General features: G+C 37.1%; 2 protein-coding genes across 8 annotated transcripts; one reads left to right on the forward strand and one right to left on the reverse strand.

Moving 5' to 3' along the window:
- Window positions 1-38: 38 nt before the first annotated feature.
- On the reverse strand, window positions 39-15,100 carry LOC111249849 (uncharacterized). 5 transcript variants are annotated; one of them, XM_086991218.1, is made up of 7 exons: window positions 14,981-15,100; window positions 4,720-5,012; window positions 4,445-4,554; window positions 3,933-4,141; window positions 3,553-3,759; window positions 2,447-2,970; window positions 39-1,888 (listed from the first exon to the last, which is right to left on the reverse strand). In XM_086991218.1, exons 2-7 carry the CDS (start codon window positions 4,847-4,849, stop codon window positions 1,530-1,532), a joined length of 1,539 nt encoding a protein of 512 aa, XP_086847344.1. In that variant the 5' UTR covers window positions 4,850-5,012; window positions 14,981-15,100; the 3' UTR covers window positions 39-1,529. The 5 variants fall into 5 exon arrangements, 4 of the variants coding, with proteins under 4 accessions (XP_086847344.1, XP_086847338.1, XP_022659990.1 ...); XM_086991212.1 differs by lacking the exon at window positions 14,981-15,100 and adding an exon at window positions 7,207-7,562 and having other exon boundaries at window positions 39-1,870; XM_022804255.2 differs by lacking the exon at window positions 14,981-15,100 and adding an exon at window positions 7,207-7,561.
- Window positions 15,101-15,200: 100 nt separating this feature from the next.
- betaggt-I (geranylgeranyl transferase type-1 subunit beta) lies at window positions 15,201-22,926 on the forward strand. Of its 3 annotated transcripts, none has more exons than XM_022809954.2 (6): window positions 15,201-15,437; window positions 18,644-18,780; window positions 19,077-19,258; window positions 20,132-20,371; window positions 20,595-20,665; window positions 20,889-22,926. In XM_022809954.2, exons 1-6 carry the CDS (start codon window positions 15,320-15,322, stop codon window positions 21,140-21,142), a joined length of 1,002 nt encoding a protein of 333 aa, XP_022665689.1. In that variant the 5' UTR covers window positions 15,201-15,319; the 3' UTR covers window positions 21,143-22,926. The 3 variants fall into 3 exon arrangements, with proteins under 3 accessions (XP_022665689.1, XP_086847439.1, XP_022665679.1); XM_086991313.1 differs by lacking the exon at window positions 15,201-15,437 and adding an exon at window positions 16,308-16,434; XM_022809944.2 differs by lacking the exon at window positions 15,201-15,437 and adding an exon at window positions 17,272-17,563.
- Window positions 22,927-23,235: the final 309 nt, after the last annotated feature.

The raw sequence follows: 23,235 nt of genomic DNA on the forward strand, positions 1-23,235 counted from the left end.
TCAATGACTTCTCACTTTACATAAAAAGGACCGGTAACTTAATCAAAAATAAGTTCGTTTATTTGCATAATACGTTTACTGTACACGTCATTAATATTTGGTTTACTTTAATCGCGTTCCCATACACTCTATCATTCATATTATTCTCATGAACAATCACTTGGTAGAGATGTCTTGCGGAAAACCATCACCATTTTTGTCATCTCTATGCAAAGTGGACGAAGAATCAAGACTTACTCTCGTTGCTTAATTAGCGGCTATTTCCGTTAACAGAAAGTAAGAGATTGTGCTTTATATCCATCGTGATTCTTGTTATCAATTATTACGATTAGTTCGTACTAATATTTTATTTAATGTATATACAACTTTCCGGTATGACAAGTTCATCTTACAACGATGGCGTATTCTGTTCCTGTTAGTAGCTAAATCATTCAGAATGCATCTAAATGCGCACCTAGAATTCCTTCACAGGTAGTAAATATTTCGTTATATGTAATGCTCCAAAAGTTAACGAGCAATTATTGATATGTAGAATGTATGTGCACCTCTCCTCTTAATCTCACTTTATCCTTTGTCTCGTATCTTACAGTGGCACTCAATATTGCCTTGCATTACTTATAGTATATTTATATACAACGAATACTTGCAAATTGGTTTTGCAGAAAACTACAAATAGGAGTACATTGAAATCTATTTAAATTCAAACATCTTAGGCAGTGACAAACAGTGCACGTGAACTGAGCCTAAGCAATACCTCAACAATTCTGCCACGCCACTTGGCTTGAGGAACAGATAGGATTATACACATTGTGCCTACTGATTATTGTAAATAACCAAGATAATATATTATTAGTGGCTTAGTTTCCCCATTTCAACAACTGAGTCTTCTTTTTTAGCATACAACAACTTAACTACCGATAAAGGCAACAGTTGAAAATGAGCTGTAGGAAAGCTCACAATATCTCGAAATTCTTGTTTGGGATCTATCGCCTACCCGAATGTGAACTCGCATATGCGTTACACTGAGTAACCCCGCTACTTTCCATCGAATTTGTCCTGCTTCCGAGCAATTTATTTTAATGAACATGGCTAACATTTTCTAGGCGCACTATCTGAATGACACCGGCAAATAAAAACAACAACATGATGGATATAGTTTGGGAAAGCCAAGACAATGGCGTTCTTTGGTTGAACCAATTTCCCGAAGGTAATTTTCTCCAGGAACTGGAAAAACTGAACGCATCTACAGTTAGACAAATTTATGAAAATTTGTATACTATTTCTGTACAAAGAAGAGGTACACTATACTTTTAGGGTATCCCGCCGCACAGATCTCTCAATGATAAAGCGATTTATATCTTAATAATAATGTTTTAATGTACAAATGTGTTACACTCTAACTATTAGTATTATTAGTGCACAAAGAAACCCTCGCTGCTTGTTAACTAAACGTAATAAATCTTCTAAAGGGTTTGTTTATTCAGTCATTTCAAAAGGCATCCTTTACAAGTTTCTCTTTTGAGTAGAGTTTACTGTGCAGGGCATACCACGTCACCATTGAGAGAAAAATATTTTGCTAAGGTGGCACTATACATAAACACGGCGTTCCCTAAACTAGTTAAATCAGCCCAACAAAGCTTCAGAAGCGCAGTTGCCAAAAGAAAAGCAATAGCCCAAAGAGCTTTCGCAGACGAACCGTTGTGCTCGTGTATCACTGTGCTGTATACGGTGTGTGTGGTACGGGCATCCCAATCCTTGTATTCAGATTTCCCGCTGACTAATCCGTTTAGTCCGCTGCGAATTTCAGTATGGGGCCAACTACGTTGATACTGCGTCGGTGTATTGTAGAATGAGTTTGCTTGCCGGGACGCTGAAGGATACACGGATTCTATAAAACATGTTTGTTAATGTTAGGGAAAATTAATTCCCAGAAATACAAAAAAGAAAACGTTTTTGATGAGTTTAGCGGTTTGTGAATCGATAACTCTAGTATGTCAGTGCAGGATATAGTGAAATAAATAGCAATAATCATAATAGAAGCCGATCGGTATCATAGAAGACATAAGTTACATATTCCAAACAGGTATAACAACCAAGCAGAACCAATACGGCAATACACGTAACGATTTATGTTCAATTACGTGTCTTAGACAGACATATGAGCACACGCAATTCCGACAAGGTCAGTCAAGTCAGGCCCATATTAATATATCAGCACCACTCTCTTTTCTGTCTCTTTCTTTTAGAAAAAACCTGTATAATATATATATATATATATATATATATAAGATCGTTCAAAAAATAAGCCTAACCTTAACTGTTTATATTTAATAGGATGCTTTGTGTATTACTTTTTATAAAATGAGACGAATTAAGACCAAAAGAGAAGTTTGGTAATTCTGTAAAATTACAAAAAAAAAAAATGCTTAACCCGTGAGAAACGCACCCTCACTAGACGTCAATGAGCTGTCTTGGCTTGGCGGCGGTGTTAGATTATTATAGTTTTCCTCAAAGAATTGTGACTGTTTTATGGAGCACTTTTGCCGTTTTCTCTCATTGTTCTGTCGTCTATCGAAGAGATCGCTAAGTCTGCTGGGCCGCAATACACTGGCATTCCTAGGGGGGCCCGACGCATTTTCGAAAGGTGATATATTACAAAGTGACTCTAATCTATTACTACGAGCACCGCTGCTCCGTCTTCCACCAAATAGTCCACTAATGAGGTCTGAATATGCTCTCGGTGTTGACGCTGGCTTGATAGGACCAAATGTGGAAGCAGACATGCCAAATCCTGGCGATGATCGTCTGGCGGACCCCAGACTGAGAGAACTAATGCGTGATCCTAAATCAAAGGGTGCCCAGGAGGTCCAGTCGCGGGTGCGCAGAAAGGTGCGATATGCAGGGGACAAAAGCGGAGCTAAAGCCTTTGACAGGTCGGGTAAAGCAGTAAAGGTCGCTTTTAAAAGAGGCCTGAAATAAAATAATTAACCCAATATCATAAACGGTAAGTGGTGATACAATGACGAGGTGACGCCCAATGCGAAAACATAGATATTTAGAGGTGAAAAAGCATAATAGAGTAACCAAAATCTTAGAGTCAAATTAAACTTTAAATGTTATGCCTTTTAATAAAACTAACCGGCCTTTTGGTGTATGAACCGTTTACCCGTATAACGTTTATAAGGGTTTAAGTTGGCCTAACCTAGGAATGGCTCTGCTTCTTCAATGCTTGCAAGATATGTCAAATTTTTTCAAGCCATTCGTTGACACAATATTACTATAAGAAACAGACAGAAAATGTTCAAACGTAATTTTTCTATTTAAAAAATCTAAAAATACACTTGTTATATGGTACGCTGAAATCGAACTCAAATGGAGTTAATATAATTCATTTCCTTCGTGAAATTCATATACCCACAATATGTGAATTGCCGTGTAAGCCAAAATTTGCGGTCGTTCTCTAGTACGAGTAAAGCGTACTAGGAAAATATCTTTTGCTTGCATAACCAACTTCACAAGAACAAATATCGTATGTACCTTAAGTCTCGTTACCTTTTACGCCCACAAAGTCTTGCAATAAAAGATTCAATAGGCTTCACAAAAGCGACAAGCCCACAAACTATCGAAAAGGCATTCAGGACGGTAAGCGATAATGGATGCACAATCTTGCTGGTTACCACGGGCAACAGTGTTGAACCATTCATCGTTAACTGAACGGCAACCGAAACGCTCCTTAAAATTATCGTCCACAACAGAGCTCTGCAAAAGATGACCATATTAAATCAATATCACCTTAATCTATTGAACGTTACAAAAATATAGGCTTTATTTACAAAACACAATTTGATAGAGCTAACATTGCATGATCCTATTATTATTGCTATAATTAGCACATATTTTTTTACGAAATAAAAATTACGTTCATGACAAACCTGTTGTGGACAACCCCGGACAATATCAGTACTAGGGCAGCCGAAAAGGGTACGAGCCTAGTCCAGCCTTCGTCAAATAAAGGCGCAAATGAAATTGCTGATATAGCGCACACGATTAACTCTGTCAACTCCGAGTTAATGAACCGCTCAAGACGCCTATACCAACGAGATGCTTCGAGCGACATTACATGGGGCAACAGCTTTGCGTCCTACGAATCCATGATGTGAGTCGTAAAAAAAATCGGGAATATATGATTTGTCAAAGCGCTAACATTACATATGAACTAGAAGAACAGATGAAAAAGAGCATGTACAATACATGTATAGCTGCAAGAAATCTATAACTGAAATTGCCCTTATTGATTTATCTTTAAAGTAACCGATGCCACAAAGGAGTGCGTCTAAGAGGACGCCGGAACAACCGATATCGTCACAGTAAAATGAATACGCCGCGTAATTAATGCTTAATATGGTAATTAAGGTAAAGAAAAGCTGTAGTGTCGACAACAAACCTGATAAGCAAGCCTGGTTCGAACATGGTTTTTACAAGCCGTACAGAGCGGATGGATGGTCTCCAAACGGCGACAGTATTCTTTGAATTCTGTCTCCTCATTGACTGAATCTGAAATGACGAAAAAAAAGGAAAACATTTTAAAAAATCAATAATAAGCGGCGCACCTATATATATTCCAATGAATATTATAAACACAAGTAGCACATTATTAATATAAATTATGACACAATTTGTTTTACTTTGTAATGGCAATGAATCAAAGCAATAGTTTACCTTTAGGCTCGAATTGATTACGGCATTTCACTTTAATGGCCTGCCGATGGTTGCACAACTCACAAAGCCCATTATGATACATCTTAAGGGTTTTTCCAGACGGGGTGGCCCCTACTGAAAAAACATTCATCCTGGGATCCCTCTGCGCAGGAATATCCTTATTGTAGTCACCGAGAGCAGAAAAACCATTGTACTGTTCGCAATGCAAACAATCAAAATGGTTTCGGTTGGCCAGAGGAAGCCGGTTTAGGCCACCACAGAACCAGCATCGTACCCGCACGGGAAGAACTGGCCTGTTGGAATCAGCACAAGCGAAACGTGATTCATTAGCAAATTCAAAGGATCAAAAGAAAATCAAAAGTCTCGCTCTTCCAGTGGGCGGTCCATATAAACATTTCAATAATAAATTTGTTAGAATATATGCCACCCGCTATATTATATACGTGGGAAATTACATATTAAGTAAGGTATATAGACGCACCCTATGAAAAATACATGAGGATTAAATATTTCTACAAAATAAATTAGTCTTATTTTAAAGAAGGAATCCAAATGAGGAAGTGTGCTACTGTTTCATTTGTAGCTGCGAAGGTTACGAAAAAAGTTGTGAAGCGAATACATTAGCCTAGGTTTGTCTTACTCTTTCTTACAAAGTACTAGCTAGATTCAAGAGATTAATATAGATGTTTTCGACAATTAATCAGGTACCCAAAGCTATGCACAGATTTGTTTACAGTAGGCGTGAATTATCGAAAAAACGTTTCGATGTATGGTGATAGGTTGTCTGATGTATCGACAGTTCGTCCTAACAGCTTTCTCTTGTTTAAAGTGCTCTGCTATGCGGCACGCAGCCAGCGGTCCTAACCATCGCATCTAAATTGCTGCAGAACTTCTATTCTTTAGTCAGCGGTTTGCTGCCATTTTCGACACTTATCGTTCGATAATATCGGCTCAGATGTGAAACATCTAAATTCATATTCATTCACATTTGAGTAGATTCTTCAATTTTCTTGTATTAAGTCGACTTGCATCATAAAGGTTCTGTTATTGTCAATGTCGCCCAAGGCCATTGTTAAGGAGTCATTGTGTTTAATACATTAAAGAATTGTATTTTACGTTAGGTTTTCTGTTCTCCGAAAGTGCTCCACTGCGTTTAATTATTCAAAATGTATTGTTGGGCGAAACAGAGTATTCTACTACCACAAAAGTCCACCTCTCCTCGTCGCTTTGGTTTGATGCGACCACTTTTTTGGTGGTAATAGTTTTTATTACTGCGCGTTCGTATGCTAGGTTGGGCATCGGGCTATAGCATCTTTTTCATTTCAAGTCTAGTATATTGTCACAGAACTGGCATGTAACTACTGCCTGTGTGCCTTTTTAAGTGCACATCCCCTTCATTTTAGATAGGTAGGCGTTACGGTTATAGTTGATTTCCCTTCCGGTAATGTCGTCGTTTGGGGTGGTAGAGTCCTTTCCGCTTCTGACTCTTCCCTTGAAGACACCATTATTGAACTTTCTGTCAGCTAAAGTCTATGCCCCACTTGCACTTTAATATTCAATAAGACTTTGATATCCCGGCAGGAACGTGCGTTCAAGATCAGGTCATCTACGTACAATTCTCGTGTTATCCTAAATTTTTTTAAGAATGTAAAATCTTTTCTGTGACCTGATCAGTTCTTAAATTTCTAATTCGTTTTTCTCAAAACTCAAACCAGCTCAGTAATATCGAGGAGTCCTGTGTTAAGCCTTTAGTGATCTCGAGTTTTCCCACTTTCAGATGATCCGGCGGGCTTCCTCATAAAGCAATTTAACGATCACTATTGGTGAGCAGTTCACACCGCATAGGTACTCTAGTACTCATCCACAGCCCACGCTGTCATGTCTTCTGCTGACATAAAGTAACGCATAATGTCTAGCTATCTCACACGTCTATGTCAGTGTAAATTCATATTTTTTTTCTTACGTCTTGTACCTAATCTTTCTTAATCCCTTTGCACTACTCGTTCAATTCCTTATCAGCACCCCAAATCCTAGGACTTGTAGAGTGATACATTTATTACTACTGTAAACATCTTCTAATTTGTCCTCGGCATTTGAGCCGATACTATTTATAATAGTATTTTACTACTTTATAATAACCATGTTTTAAAAAATTCAGTTTTAACAAGTTTTATGACTATAATGAAGTTTATATATGAAACGCTTATATAGATAAAAAAATATATGCTTCTATATATATATATATGTATATTTTTGTGGAAATAGTGTTGCGCGAACTAATGTGTTCCATTTGTGTTAAATTGAAAACTCGTGTTCAAATGATATTGTGGGAAGGGCTATAAGGCTATAGCTACTAGAAAATAGCTGGCCATTATTCGGCACTACCTATATTACGAATACAATAAAGCTTTTATCTGCGCGTAAGTAAGCGAAGCAGGCGCGGGGCGAAGCACGCGAGTGGCGGTCGAGTTTTATTTCAAAACTTACCAAAGGAACTTGCAGATAACGATAACCAAAACGGCGCTTGCCGTAAGCGCGGAGACAACAATGGTCATGTGATCCGGCTTAAGCACATCCTGACTCCAATCGGTTGCGGCTGTGGTCCGGTGCCACGAATTGGTCAAATGCAACCACCAACCTTTTAACACTTCTAGAGACATCGTAGTTCACAGAATTTTGCAGGTCAACTCACACGACAGGAGATGACCCTGCAGAAAATTGGCGCATTTACTATCGGAGTCACCGCCCTCAAAACCCGCGTGCTGAGGTCCTGGTATTGGTGCGGGCGCGGATTGTTGTGTTTTTAGCGCAGAGCTCCTGACCCAGCCGGCGAACATTTCTCATGAATGAGCGCATCAACGCCGGTACATTCTGTTAGGTAGTTTGGCGGGCGGTTCGTGCTGTTAACGACGCCATGAATGTTGCAAAAAAAATCAATATCTGTGTACTATACAACTCAAAAGGCATGTCTCATCTTTTATTTGTTTGTCGAACCGAAAGCGACCTCTTGAAGAGGTTGTACTGGGCTGATTTTTTCTAAATTAATAGAGATTCATCATAAGAGGCTCTGTACAAATAGAGCTGACCGGCCACATACTGATCTCCCTAAAGGGAACAATTTGCTATTCTCCCATAGAGTTTAATGCTCATTTGGTTTGTCGTAAGCCAACGCCAGTAACTTCATTTTCATTTTCCATCTTTGATAACAACACCATATCAGCATCGTCCATGCTGGTATAACATCAGATGCAGAAAACAGGCGCGGGACACCGACTGGTCGCACTCTATTATCAATTAACGATATCCAAAAGTATAGTAAGACTAGTGAGGCACTTTAGGCCCACCATCACAAAATTAAGGTGACTTTTTGCATAAACTGAAGTAAGCGCTAGCTTTAAATTCATTTTTGGTTGGACCGTTGGCATAAAAATTTTAGATGCCTTGCAGTTTTTAAGAAATTTCTTCAAGTGGGATTTCAATGGTTATAAAAAATTTAACTGTAAAAATAATATTTCCAAAGATTCATATACCTGCATTACTAAACTAAACGTGGTGTAGTTGCCTTTTTACGCAACTCTATTCTTATTATTATTGTATTGGTTATTGTATTACCTCTGCTAAGTATCTAACGCTGGAAAAGAGCAGGCTAATTCGTCAAATTGACATCTCAATTAGCGTCAAAACCTTTGACTACCTCTTTAAAGAAGTGCAGACATACACGTCTAAGATGCTTAAGTGAAGACCCTTTCAGCCTCAGCAAACCTCCTCTACATTTACTTAACTACAGCATATAGCGTGCAAATGTCCGTATATTTAAAAAATAAAATGCCTAAATTCATGTTCTGTATTGCCGCCCATTGTACGCTAAACGTTACACGCAAACATCACTGTTCATGTACTGTACGATCTGCTCAGGGTTTTCGGTTGTCTGAATTTTGTTTAGCTGTGAGTCGCTCTTCCCAGATCTAGGCCAAGGCCGTAGCGTTACCTTTTTTTTGGGTTTTGTACCTTTAGCATTTTTTCAAATATTTCTTTGTTAGACAAAATTTGTTGCCATATTCATCATTCTTAAGCCAGATCGATTTGCAGATGAGTAACTAAACTGGTCTAATTTTGAACTTCCTTGTCTTACGGCGTTATAACTTCCTGGATGATTTTATTAAATCTTTTTTTAGTGAAGCTTCTCGATAACCCCTAAAGTTCTTTTCAGCCTTACTGTTGACCGTTTTAAATATCGAGATATATGTCTTTGATCACACATGCCGACAATGTGGGGACAGCCATCAATCAATTTTAATTACACATTTATGAATCCAAGTTTTCAGCCGAAATGATACTATTCTTGTCAATCAACAGTACTTTATTAACTATCTGTATAAACCTGATACCTATTGGACGGGCTTGACGATCTTTTTTCATGAAATCGTACTACTTTAGACAAAGATATATCCCAATATCTTACAGCTTACAGCTGTCAATCAACAACCATGCAGCTACTCGCAAACTGCGGTAATATAAACAATTTTTTTAATGTTATTTATGTAATCGTGTTTGAATGGTTATAACAATGAAAGTCAGCCTTGTATTCGTAGGCGGCGGTGAAGATGTACTTTTTAGAAATATGTTTAGAAATAAAGGCGTTGTTATACTGTGGGCGTTCAACATTTAACACACCAATCATACGTGTACAAACAGTTCCTCAGACTATCATATTGGTAAAGAATAAAACTCTTAATTATCTTTACCTGTATATGATGAGGATACTGAGAGAAGATAATGCAGCCAGTACATGAAATTTTAAAAAACATGATTGCTTTGAGATAACTCTATCATTTAATTATATCACAGGCAGACTTTCTGTTACAAATACATATGTGAGTTACGTTACACCAGATACTGGTAGAGATTCTAAATATGGATAACTTTTTTATTCACGCAGGTTGTGTATTATGCGCCGCATAACGAGTCATAAAGCGCAATTTTTTCCGTCCAATCTCTTAAAACCAACTCATTGATTTGGAACAAAATCATGCAGTTTCTTATATGATGTTTTCTATTCAAACTAGCTTAGAGGCAAAGACAACAACGCGTGTAAAACTATTCGTTTGGTACGAGCGAGGCAAAAGTCAGCCGGGGAAAGAACGCCCTTTCATAAATCTACTCCATTAAACTTTGTTGCGAATACAGTCCTTCATCCGGTTGTTAATTGATTAAATAATAAGATTCGCGTTCGCCAACATAATGTCTGTAACGCGCGTTTAACATCGCACTGTGCAGCAAATGACCTACAAGACAGGCGAAATTTTATAGAACGTGTCACACAATGCCAAACATGTAACGTCCATTTGCTTGTAAGAGCTGCTATACTTACTAGTTTGTTCATGAACTGCAATTTTCAACATGAACTAAAATCAACAACGCTTTAGATATCTGCGACGAAGCTGATGTATGAACAGATCCACCTTTATTTAATAACAGCAAAATCGAAAAATTTGGTTTTACTTAAAGTACTGCGACCGGAACAATGTGTGTCCCACAATCAAGCGTGGTATCTCCGTCTAGGGCGCTAGCTTTATTCATATTACACTTTAGAGGCATCTGACCCACTTTTACGTTACTTAAAATCATATGCTGCGCTCGAAAGTAACAAGCGTGGTGGATTATGTTGCCTCTTGAAGCCCGTAAAATAATGCAACGTGGGCGTCGTATTACGACGTACGTGTCAACTGTGGGCAACGTATTTCTGTGTTGTTCGAGAATACGATTTAAGTTTTGAAAGCGTTGCCTTTTCCAAACGATACGATATTTACGCCGCTACATCGCTTGAGCTTAGCATTAACAATAAATTGATTATTTCATCCGATTACATTGTTTTAGTTTCTGTGGACAGACAGCAAAAAAGCTGTGGAAGGTGCGGTATCATACCGGGCCTACAAGATGAACATATACTTTTGTCGAATTTATTACAAAACACAGTCATTAAAATTTCAAATTACGTTAAGTGGAAAGCGTAGTTCAGTTTCGACTATACAAGTCTTCGGTTTGAACACAGCAGGAAGCTGCATCAGTTAAAAGGGCGCCTTGATGGCGGTTTTGAAACTCAAGTTTTAGAAACTATGGAGAGCTTTTAGTTTGCAATGAACGCAGATATTGCACGAAATGATTACTTCTTCCTCTGAGTAATCTGGCTAAGCGGTTGAGTTAGATTCCCTATGTAGGGTAGACGCATCCACATGATTTCAATGGACTTGATTATATTGGTATATATTGCCGAAACTGTGCTATCTAACGCGTCACTACCACTTGACAAACTTGATATTACGTCATTGATTACTTACCAGTTTGTCCTAATAACGACAGAGATTTTGCTTATCATCACACAGTCGGTAGTCAGCTACCTGTTTTTGGCTCAACTTGACAATAAAGCTACATCAGGCTATTAACGGACCGTACTCTTTCAGTATAACGATCTCTTGTAAAACGTTCCTGTCGGCAAAAGTTACTTAGCGATCCCTATGAAGTTCGAGTACCCTGAGATGTAGATTGGTATCTCGTCTTGGTACATGCGGCTGACCCATTTTAAAATTTGGTCATTGAGGCTTAGCTTAGAACAAAACATATATCACGCGACAGCTTATCTACCACAAATATCAATGTATCGAAGTATATGATGATGGCTTCTTAATACTACATGCTCAGAAGAGATCGTGGGTATATTGAATGTTTGAACTTCTAAACCAGTCAAATGAAATATACAGCGAATCGCTTGAACGTTTTGCTCGTTCTGTACTAAAAAGTTTTAACATGTTATTTTAGACTACCGTGCTTATAAGGGCTGTTTATACAATAACCAAATTAACGGGTGTTTGAGACACAATTTATTGAGTGATCCAACATACAAGTTAACATTGCACATCTTGGTAGTATCAGTACACACATCCGTCCGCCTCGTCAGCATATCATTTTTAACAAAATGTCCTCATAACCCGTTCGTTTATTATAGCTATATCTACGAGACCTTTGTCAATCGATTGCGTCGTTTCGTTTTGTGCAGTACTAATAAAAAAATTCTAGAATATGCTTTTATATGCTGCATTTTATGAATAAAGCAACGTATTATTTGGGATTGAAGAACCGATATTAAAAGACAAACATCTATTCGATTATAGAATAGCCTTTTTTTTAACTGCAAGAAAGGTAAATGGCGGACAGTGCAACACACTCCACATGCTTATAATTGTATGTATGCCACTGTGCTTTGAAAAATACATTTTTTATACGAATTTACTTGTGTTCAGAAAAATACAATTCTTTTACATGAAAGTATGAACTAAAAAATTATTAATTTTAATATCAATGTGCCAGATCGGAGAGACTGGGCATCTATGGCTCCGCAGCACATGACGCTACTTGGTACCGGAGGAGTATTGCTTTACACCTTGTGCAGATACACGTAGCTCTGACAAATGACCAGGGCCATATCCTGCAAAACGTAGAACTAAGTGCTGGCTTGTTCTATTTTACCCTTTCCAATTCCGCATAATAAAAATGAAGATCTATTTCCACCATCCTCTTCCATGTACTGATGAACTCTGAATAGGCAGAGATAATGGAAAGCTTGAATCTTTAACTCATATCCTCCACAAATAGCAATGTGTCGTTCAAAAAAGACACGTATCTGCTCCACGATGAATTATGAAAGCCCGTTGCGTTTTAAGAACAAAACTGTGATATGGTCAAGTCTTTCGAGCTGCTTCGATGACAGGTTATCCCATACAATTTGGAATTTGTACCAAGTTATCCAAGCTACCTGTATTTCAAACAGCGACAGCGCCGTGCACGAAGAGTGTTTCGTAATGCTATACATGTAACGATTGCCCGCCACAATTTGTCTGAGATGTGCTATTCGAAAGCTTGGCCGCTCATGGGTAAAATTACCTCCAGGTACTTCAGGTTGTTCACACACTTTAAGGTCGTTCTGATTATGGAAGGCGTATTGGAAGAAGCCTTTATGGCAAAACTACGTGGTCTCTGTCTTGTTCGAGCTAACTAACAGTATTAACGACCCTGTTTAATGAGCATAATATCATTGGCATGCAACGACATTTTTTCCTATCCCGCTAGATTTTCAACAGGGGATAGCAGGTGATTCACTATTAGAGAAAACGGCAGATGGTTTAGGACATCACTCTGTGAAACGCCAGTTGCTTCGACGAAGGGCTCCAATGTGCCATTCTGTCATCTATGTTTATTAAGTTTTCCTGTATTGTGCCCCTGATTGAATGCAGCATGTTCTGTAGGACCCCCATGAGCCTTATTAAAATTTTGTCCCTGGAGCTACATCAGACGCCGAATTTGAATATACGAACACGCCGAAAAGCGCCTGTCTTGGTATGCGACAAACACAGTGTACTTTCCGAAGCAGCAGGTGACATGGCATCAAGTTCTAGTTTCCTGTGCGAAATCCGTATTGTTCAAATGGAGCCCATTCAGTTCCTAGCATTTTTATTAGCTGAAGTGTAATGAACAGAGCCAGAAGCTTGTGGCAGCTATTCGCTATTGTCCTCTGAAGAAGGGTCGGAATGTGTAACCTTCTCTGTTGAATATGATGTTTAGGAGGACCTCATCATCCAGCTTCCAGCTCGCCAGTAAGCGTCCATGTTGTAGCAAAACATTGAACGGACTTGCCTAGCAAGGAGACGTGTCTTATACATTTTTCAAGTGTTCATTGCGAATTAGATCCGATCCTGACTGGAGTTGTTTCAGGAAGCACAGTACCTTGAGCATGGACAACTGAGCCCTAACTTCTCGTGCGTCATAGATGTTTGTTCATTCCATGCGCCTACGTGCTAATGCATGATTCGTAAAACTGTGTTTGCCGCCGCAAACATAATTATCGGACACTCCAGCCCTGTATTAGCCCTGCGGAATTTATAGAGCATAGCGGTGATTTCTTTCTTCGCACTTATTTGTGTATCTCTCTTTCCGTTTGTATCGCCGGTTTGATTTGCATGACAATACAGGAAAATACGCTTTTGTCGACTGGACAAAATGGTTAAATACGTAAGTTAAAAGTGACATGCATATGTAATTTTCAAAAGCAACGCTAATACAAAACAGTTTCTGTGGCCGTGATATTGTCTCTTGTTTCACCGACAAAACATTTTGAAGCACATCTGAAGTCTGTTATCGACTTGTACAATAATAATTTTCTGATTTACATATACCACAACTGTAGGAAATAAATTACAAGATCACTTTGGCATTATATCTAATAAAAGGTATATATGCTTAAAAAGTTACCAAAATAGATATGACGATTCATTTATTTACATTCATATATTCAATGATGGATTTTCTATGGACGTTAAACGCACGCCCTCGGACTCGAGGTAAGAATCAAGGTCACATAAAGGGCATGTGTTAGTCTGTGACAATAGTAAGTTTCTAAGTAGAAACTAAAACCTAATCAGCAATTTTTATTGCTGATTAAGTTTTAGTTTCTATCACTTACAATCGAATAAAGTGCTGGGAATACAGCGGTTCTTGCGTTTGCTGATTATGGGCTTGGCTTAGTAATTAAAAAGTTCAATAATTACACAGGAAAAATATTTGAGCTTTCACTGCAATACATAGTGAATTTCAATCAGTCAATAAAATGTCGATCATACAGTGATGTTCAAGTACTCCCTAGGAATCTCACACTGTTGATTAACTCACATGACTGATAATTATACATTATTTTTAAGAGAATATGCTGCATTTAGACCAGTTATATTGCCATGAGTACCAGTAATAGAAGTTAAAGGAAGAATTAAATATGATATAGGTAATCATTTACTTTGATGCACAGTACTTACCTGTAAAAGTAAGTAACTAACTGTCAAAGGAAATTACATCAATGTAATACGAACTTTATCTCATGTAGTATAAAAGGCAATATGGTAAAGTAAACAATAAATGTCATATTTTCTTCTAACGGCTCACTTCATGTTATGGCTTTTACTCAGAGAAGTCCGATTTGTATTTTTTTGTTCTGTAACTTGCCTATAATGTGATATTCTCAATCAGTTACTTGTGCCTGATAGATAATTTATCGATAGAAGTCTATATTATATATCCGTAATATATACAACTACTCTGAATCTAATTTGTTTTTAATATATTTAAAAATTAAAATTTTTGTCCGTAATAGTTATTTAATTCATGTCGCCGATTTATGGTAAAACTGAATTAAAGCATGCAATACTATTCTGCTGACCTGAGATCGGTCCCTTACACGTTTACTGCCGAGTGATCCAATTTCGCTTCTGTCATATGGTATGCATGTCTCATTATCTATAGAACACAACGCTACTCGCAGTCGACAAGAAGCAAACGTGCACTACGATAGACAACACAATTGAATGGACAACACAATTGGTTGATACGCGACAAAAAGGGTCGAAATAGAATCTGGCTGTATTTAACAAAAACAAACTTATGGATGTCGTTAGTTCTTTGGTTGAGGTGATCAACAGTGTCCACACGTTGGTTAATCTTGGGTCTGTGACCACTCAGGCAGCTGTTTTCTACGATACGTTAAGCTACGAGAACTAAAATGAAGTTCCATTGTACAAAACATAGCTTGTTCTTAAAGAAATTTTTGTCACATCTGCCATTAGGGAGCGAATTATTTTTGGACAAGAAGCCTCTGATCTCGTTTTTTGCAGTCCGCGGTAAGCATTAAGCTCTTATGTAGGATCCACTAAAGAGACCTATAAACTAATGATTGTATTTTAGTATTCTGCAACACAACAAACATTAACCAAGGTCTACATATAAACTGCGTTATTAAGCAAGTTTTCATGGTCCTGCAAACTGCTTTGCTTTTGCGGATGGCTTTCACCTTGTTATAGATACAAAAAGGGTTCTATCTTTAAACTTTCAAGCATGTGTCATCGCTTTGTCTGAATAACGAAACATGACTTTGGGTTTGGCGATTCAAATGTCAAAATCGACGATTTCCACATTTAAAAAAAAATTAAATATTATGGGAAGTTAATTTCTATATTTAAGAAATTTAGAAATGAATTACTTAAAATCGATTTCTGAAAAACTATTGAGAACAAGGGAAATTAAAAGGGTAGAAACCATAAAAATTATCAGAACATACGAGAAGACAAAATTTGATAATATTTTTTTCGCATTAAAAAAACATGAAAAAAACGGTAAACATAAGTTATAGAAGGTCTGTTCGTTATCTTTTCGTTATTTTTTCGGTTTATGTTGTTTTAGTTCATTTTCTAAAAAATCGTATTAGATCTTTTTTTATCAAGCTTTATACCTCCAATTCGGTTATTTATGTACTTACAAATTGGGAGAGACATATTTGCTAGTGCTGACAGCCAGCTGCTTAACGATAATATTGGACATAAAACTGGGAATGATTTAGAACTCCTGGGGATAGAGGAAGAAATACATACAGTTGCGAGGATTTCATTAGCCAGTTTATATGACACATGTACTAAAGTCGATATGATCAGCTGGATATCATAGGAGTCATTAGGTATTATTGACTGGTAGCATAAGTAATCCGTAACTTGTAGGTAATAGTGTCTCCCTTCACGCTGAATCCGTCGAGTTTACTTCAAGGACCTCAGACACCAAGGTAGACGGTTTGTCGGTGCGTTAGTTTAGAACGGAAGAGGTCATCCTGCAAGCCGTTGATACAAGGTATTTCAAGTGGATATTATTATTATTATTTCAATGAATCATTACGACCACGTGTATGTTAAGATAGCTTAATAACCTGATTGGTGGTTGACTTTTAGGGGTCAAATTACCAACTTTTGCACAAATTTTTTTTAAAGTTAGAAGATATGAATAGTCGTCTGGTACTATAAGCTTAAAGTTCAATCAAAACCGACACTAAACCATCATAGTCCAGTTTTGTTCTATTTTTTTTGTTTTGTTAAAATCCGCTTTCTCTTAATTAATTGACTATATCATAATTAAATTCCAATGGTCAACTTCGGCAAGCACATGCGTTGATCACTGCCTAACCTTATTTGTCCATGAACCACACTTTTGTTTGTTGGTTTTTTAAACGCCTGAAAGTGTTTGTATTAGACTATTATTGCTACTCACAACCAATTAATGGTGAGAATGTTATAAATTAAAACTATAGCACAATTTCGCCCAACAATAATAATGCGTAATCTACCCATTTTTATATCACTGAAGTAATTGCCTTTACACTTGTTATAGGGTACTAGGGTTCTTTCCTGGATGTTTTTTAAGTGTGCACCTTCTTTTTTTGTACGACTTTGTGGTAAGGACAATGCTAGCAGCCCGAGTACAGGTTTAATTTGTAGGTTCATAGCTACTAATTTTGAGAGGTCGACCCGCCGACAACACAATCATTGCCTGCGCAAGCTTTATAGGAAACTGCACATTCTATTGACAGCAATCATTGCTGGCCGCCTGTACTGAAGCTATTCGCGCCTGAAAATCAAAGCAGCCGCGTAGGAGAGCTAGATTTCAGCTACTGCCCGGACAAAACGACAACAAAACAATGAAAGGAGATCGTTTCGTTACAAGGCGGAGAGAACAGGGGCGCCTAAGTTTGGTTGCCGACGACAGTATTGTTGCCCGATGATGATGGTAGCTCTTGATTACGGCTAGTGAATATCTCCGACAAAAGTTGACCAGCTATACAAAGTGGTTGTCCAGAACCAGAGCATTATGGAAATACTACGAAAACGGCATGTTAGATTTTTCAACCGTTGGTTAACTGCTCTACCAACTTCAGCCGCCAGCTATATGGACAAGCAACCCCTAATAGCATTCTTTTCTATTTGCGGTAAGCCACTGGACGTGCGTGACAAAGTTCGTCGAAGATTACCCTCTCAATACTACACTATCAGCTGGTAGTAGTATCGAAGGCTATTCGTGTGTGGAAAACCAGAAAGCAGCCTAAAAGTGGCCATTACAAGACATGACATGACCTAAAGACACTTAACTACGAAAATTTTTCTTCTGAATTATGCCACTCCATTTTATCCACTTCGTAATATAAATATGCGTAACATAAATACGTGTGTTTCAATTTCTTAAATTATAATAGATTCTAAGAATGCATAAAGTATGCAGTGTTAGTTTATTGATTAATATATTTTACAACAGAAATGCTACAGTTATCGAAGAGACTAATAGCATTATGTACTGGATTGAATATCACTAGCTTAAGTTAAGAAAATTACTGCGCAAATGACACTTTGTTACAAGATCGCTGACTACGCGCTCATATTATGCATTTGACAAAACTAACATCCATGATAAGCAATAAATAAAGTTATAAGGTTAAATTTGTATAAAAGCCCGAAAAAGATAACGTTAGTTACAAAACTTGTTTCCTGGATTACTGCTACTCCACATGATCTGTATCCGTCACAACAGCTTTAAATGCTGACGGCTATCTCTTGATGATTGTTTTCGGCTGCAGTTATGATAGAACTGAAATTACCTAACGACACCTGTACTGTAATCCATTTCATGTTTTCATTGTAATTGTTTCTATTATACAATCTAATATACTTGTTGTATCAATCTGCAGTAGCATCCCATTTTTTCATATTTTACCTTACTTTAGACATCTAAAGAAACAGCTGAAAACCATCTAAAAGATTCTGAAACTTATCAGCTCCCTCCATGTGAAAGCATTTAATAAGCTAACATCTGTCGACGAATAGAAACTTGGTAATAATATAAAACTGTATTTGGAGACTGGCCTCTGACCGAAATAGCTCATGACGGGTTATGTGGAATCTAGAGGATGAAATTATGAAATATCAGTTTTCGTACTGCTCCGTAAAAACAGGGTCTAGTAACGAATCAAGGCGAATACAAGATACTTATAAGTATTCGTGTAATGTCTTTGCAGGGCTCGACCTACTAGACGATCTTCCCGAAGATCGGTCGACCCTTATCAACTGGCTCTACTCCATGCAATATGTCGACGAGGAGGAATCAATAGGAGGGTTTCTCGGCGGATTTATTATCGGACGTGACGCAAACGAGGTTTATTTGAAATTCATTCATTTTACTCATTAAGCAGCTATTGTACCGAATTAAATGGGGAACTTGTTTACAGGATTTAGTTTATCTCTTTGAAAATGCTACTGCTGCTTCAAAAAACAAAAGAAACCGCATCGAAAATACGGCACTAAGGAAAGCATAAAATAATTTCAAGTATTTTCAAATTATGTGTTGAATTGCAGATAAGACGAGTATTTTTAACAATCAATTTTTGGAGACTAAAATTCCTGAAAAATCACAATTAATATCAGTGCACTCTCGTTATGTTTCTCTTGCAGCAACAATGCTGGTTGGACATTCCATCGTTAGGCTTAACCTATACAGCACTAGCATCATTGGTGACTTTGGGAGATGATTTGTCAAGGGTGAAACGGGCTGAAATTCTGAAGGGTCTCAATAAGCTGCAGTTAGAAGATGGGAGCTTCGCTTCGCAATGGTTGGATGGCGAGATTGATATGAGGTAAGTCTTACTTCATTTGGTGATGCTCGCGACTCACACAACAATTATTCTACTTTACTATTATACTGTATAATACAATGCTTAATGGTTTAATACTGACTTCTGTTCAGCGTCCTCTACTCGTTTATGGCTTAATACTGATCTTTTATGAGGTGGTAAGGACTACTTGCAACATACGTTAAAAAGCAGGATAATTCTAGCGAGCATATATCAGCGACTATGACGTACATTATAACCTACCGTATTATCACCAGTTCAAGTTGTAGCTGTAGATATAATACTTGACTTCAATTCTGTTTTTTGTTTCTTAAAAGAAGGATGCATTCTGTATAAAATAACAAACTATACTGGAAACGGCTTTGATTTTCCTTCGCTTAAGGATCTTTGCAACTGATTACTGATTTTCCTTTTCTTAAACGTTTTTTAGAAGTGTCTTCTATTCGAAAAGGAGATGCAACTTTATGTTCTGTTATATAAAGCCCGTTGCATCAATCTATAGACACTGGTGTCTGAATATCTCGTTTATACTTGTTGTATGTTTGAAAATTTCTAAATATCTGGATATTCTATTATTGGGAATACGAAAACGTGTTTTTTCCAAAATGTTTATTTATATATAAAAAAAAAACGCTAAAGTTATGAAAGTAAACTGTTAATGGGCTTAGCGATTGAAAGCGTGAGCTCGTTGAGTGAACGTCTTCCCTATATTACATTCTACGTATTATACTCAGTACTGAAGCAGCAGTGAAGATATGCAGTACTTTATGTAGAATGAAGTTTATCTTCACAATCAGATATAAGTAATAAGATATTTTACCTAGTGGCGGAGATTCAGGATTCACAAATTATTAAAAAACGAAGTTTTTTTCACAGGTTTGTTTACTGTGCAGTGTGCGTCGCATATATGCTGAACGATTTTTCAACGATCAACATAGATGCTTGTGTCCACTTTATCCTAGACTGTTTCACCTATGAAGGTGGGGTAGCATGTGTACCTGGGTGTGAAGCGCACGGTGGTTCCACGTATTGCGCGATTGCCTCTTTAGCTCTTCTAGACCGATTGGATGCTATTGGAGATAGACAGAACCAACTTGTGCAATGGTGCCTGTTCAGGTAGGCAAAATATATACTTATGTGTTTAACTGAGCGCTGTGTGAACCGTTTTATGGAGCGATTGCAGTTAATCGCGCTTCCCCTCTACGATAACGAAACAGGATAATTAATTAATTATCCTGTTTCATTATCGTTATTATTGTTAAATATTATTATTAATTAAACAGGAAAATTAAATGAAAAAAACTTGATAGGAATGTAGAGATGGTTGCTCTCGTTACAGGCAAGATAAAAAAGGCTTCAATGGGCGGCCAAATAAAGTCGAGGATACATGCTATTCATTCTGGATTGGAGGTAAATATTTGAGACAGTGGTTGAAAAATAACATAAAGCCAATCCTGCTCAGCGTAACAAAATTTCGAGCGTCGGATTGTTGTCCAACCGCTATGAACGGTGTTACAAATGTGAGCTGTTGCATATTTGTTAGTTGTTAGTCTAAGCCTATTAAGCTTGCAATTTCATAGTTGAAAATCTAACTGTATTACTGTGATATAACTGGAGTCTTTTCTCTTTATAGGGACACTACGCATCTTGAAAGCTTTCCAGCATTCATCTGCCACACTGAATCGCGACTTCCTGCTCAGCGCGCAGAACCCCATTACGGGTGGATTAGGAAAATACGATGCTAGCGCTCCAGACCCTCACCACACTTACCTTGGTCTGGCTGGGCTGAGTTTTATTGAAAAGGATACACTCCGTGAAGTTCATGTTCCACTCAACATCTCAGCGAGGGCCCACGACGCTCTCAAAAGCATACATGCCACCTGGTAAAGCCACTTTATTGATCGCCAAAGCCATACAGAATGTCAGCAGGTGCTACTTGACTGAACAGCCAGCCGACATAAAAATCTTTAAAGAGGTTGTAACCCTTTTTGGGAAAGATATTTAATTAATAGTGTATTTAATATCTCTATGTGATTGCGAGGATACTAGGAAGAGAAGAGCGCATTGGCCCGTCTTAGTATTTGGCACTTATTTCAGATAACCCTATATATAATATGTTCCCGTAGAAGGAATATGGGTCGCAATTAGATATATAAAGAACTATATACGTTATACTTTATTAGTTGTTATATATAAAACTCACGGCTACAACGGCAAAAGATGAGAATTTATAATATACAGTAGATGACAAACATTCGAGATATTAAAGTAACATCGAATGAACGCAGTGCGTGTTTCTGAATAACCAAGTCACTAAGAAAAATTGGTTTAGATAAGTGATTTACGTACGCTGGAGGAACAAATTTAAAGTGTAAAGTAAATTATAGTAGTTTTGTGTCAAGATCATTCTGCTTGTACCCCCTGCTAATGTAGTTAAGTTTTCCGCACGTTAAAAACAACGGAAGGGACGATAAGCAACAAGAAATACAATTTACTAATCTTTAGAATGAGTTCTCTACGAATCCAATAAAATATCTGAACATATCTGAACATGAAGAATACTGAGCATAACAATGTATTATATAATATCTGTGTTGTACACAACTTCTTAAAACGTAAGTGAATGGTACCTGTAGTTCTGTGAGAGCGATTCAATAATAACTGAAACCAAATGCGATCATATCCCGAGTGCCTTGGTCAATATTGACTTCGATTAGAAGAGGGTGTTATTTTAAATGCGAAACGTCTGCTGTCTAGGCGGCGCATACAGCAATACATAGACGAGTTATCTAACTATAATTTTTTTCTGGGATAGTAGTGTCCAGAGTGTCCAATAATTCTTATACACAAAATAAGAACCTCACGTATACAGTTATTTTTTTTTGCTATGCATCTTCATTGTTTAACAAAATACACCTGTAATTAGCATTAGTGTTTTTAATTCTTTTTCAATATCTTTGTTAATATGGTTCCATAAGGCACCGATATCGGACATTGCTGCACATATGCACTGTTTTTTCGTCTCACACTTCAACATGATGTTAAGCAATTTTTATTGCAATTTCTAAGAGAAAGAAACAAAGATACAGTAGGACAAAGGACAAAGATGAACATTTGCAGTGTACAATGATTATCGTTTCATGGAGATCTATTATTTTTTACACGTGTATCTAAGCTAACATACGCATTCAAAGATTGAATAAGATGTGTATGATAATATATATAATTGCAAAATTACATTATATATATATATATATATATACTTGCTAAATTACATGTAAAATACAAAAAAAAATATATATATATATATTTTTTGCATGTAATTTAGCAAATCGGAAAGTAGCAATTAATAGAGAAAAATAAAATCCCAACATTTACCGATGTCTGAATCCCTTTGTTATTGCTTTGCGCATAAATTCGTTACGAGTAGGTGTCACTATAAATGTATTTAATTATCATGTACAGTTTGCATAAGCCCTTGGATCGACCATTGAAACGGATATCTGAGTTTTTTAATACTTTACTGTTTACCTGTTTCCATCACCCAATCTTAACTAACAACTTCAGAACAATATTAATTCAGAGACAAAACTTTGTCGAGAAAAGTCGAAACCTGGCTTTCTATTCCTATTTTGCAATTTTTTATCAATAAAGACGGTGGTAAGTTTATACGTTTGTCGTCTTGCATTCGCAACAAATTCCCAATCGATAATTGAAATGTTAGTTAGTATATCCGTAGACCGGTACCCGCTTTTAAATGAAGAATATTTACACTAAAAATTACTGTCTCACGTAAGATTTTCATGTTTATTAAATAGTTTAGGAATGTTTTAAGTTTACTCGGTTTTGGTTTATTCAAAATTTAAAATCCAAAAATATATTTAAAAGAGTCAACTTTATACATTTGCGATCAGCGGAAGTTTAGTTTCTGAAAAAAAGGAGGAATTTGGATCAATTCTGCTAATGAATGTTGCTTCCTT

This window comes from Varroa destructor, unplaced genomic scaffold (genome assembly GCF_002443255.2).
Source record: "Varroa destructor unplaced genomic scaffold, Vdes_3.0 BEIS01000001.1, whole genome shotgun sequence".
Lineage (NCBI taxonomy): Eukaryota > Metazoa > Arthropoda > Arachnida > Mesostigmata > Varroidae > Varroa > Varroa destructor.

Coding starts and splice junctions, on each gene's coding strand:
- LOC111249849 (XM_022804255.2), bottom strand. CDS start 7,379: ATGTCTCTAGAAGTGTTAAAAGGTTGGTGGTTGCATTTGACCAATTCG. Junction 4,555..4,719: donor TAATCAATTCGAGCCTAAAG/GTAAACTATTGC, acceptor TCGTCATTTCAG/ATTCAGTCAATGAGGAGACA. Junction 2,971..3,552: donor AGACTTTGTGGGCGTAAAAG/GTAACGAGACTT, acceptor ATTTTATTTCAG/GCCTCTTTTAAAAGCGACCT.
- betaggt-I (XM_022809954.2), top strand. CDS start 15,320: ATGAAGTTCCATTGTACAAAACATAGCTTGTTCTTAAAGAAATTTTTG. Junction 15,438..18,643: donor CTCGTTTTTTGCAGTCCGCG/GTAAGCATTAAG, acceptor ATGTCTTTGCAG/GGCTCGACCTACTAGACGAT. Junction 18,781..19,076: donor TCGGACGTGACGCAAACGAG/GTTTATTTGAAA, acceptor TTTCTCTTGCAG/CAACAATGCTGGTTGGACAT.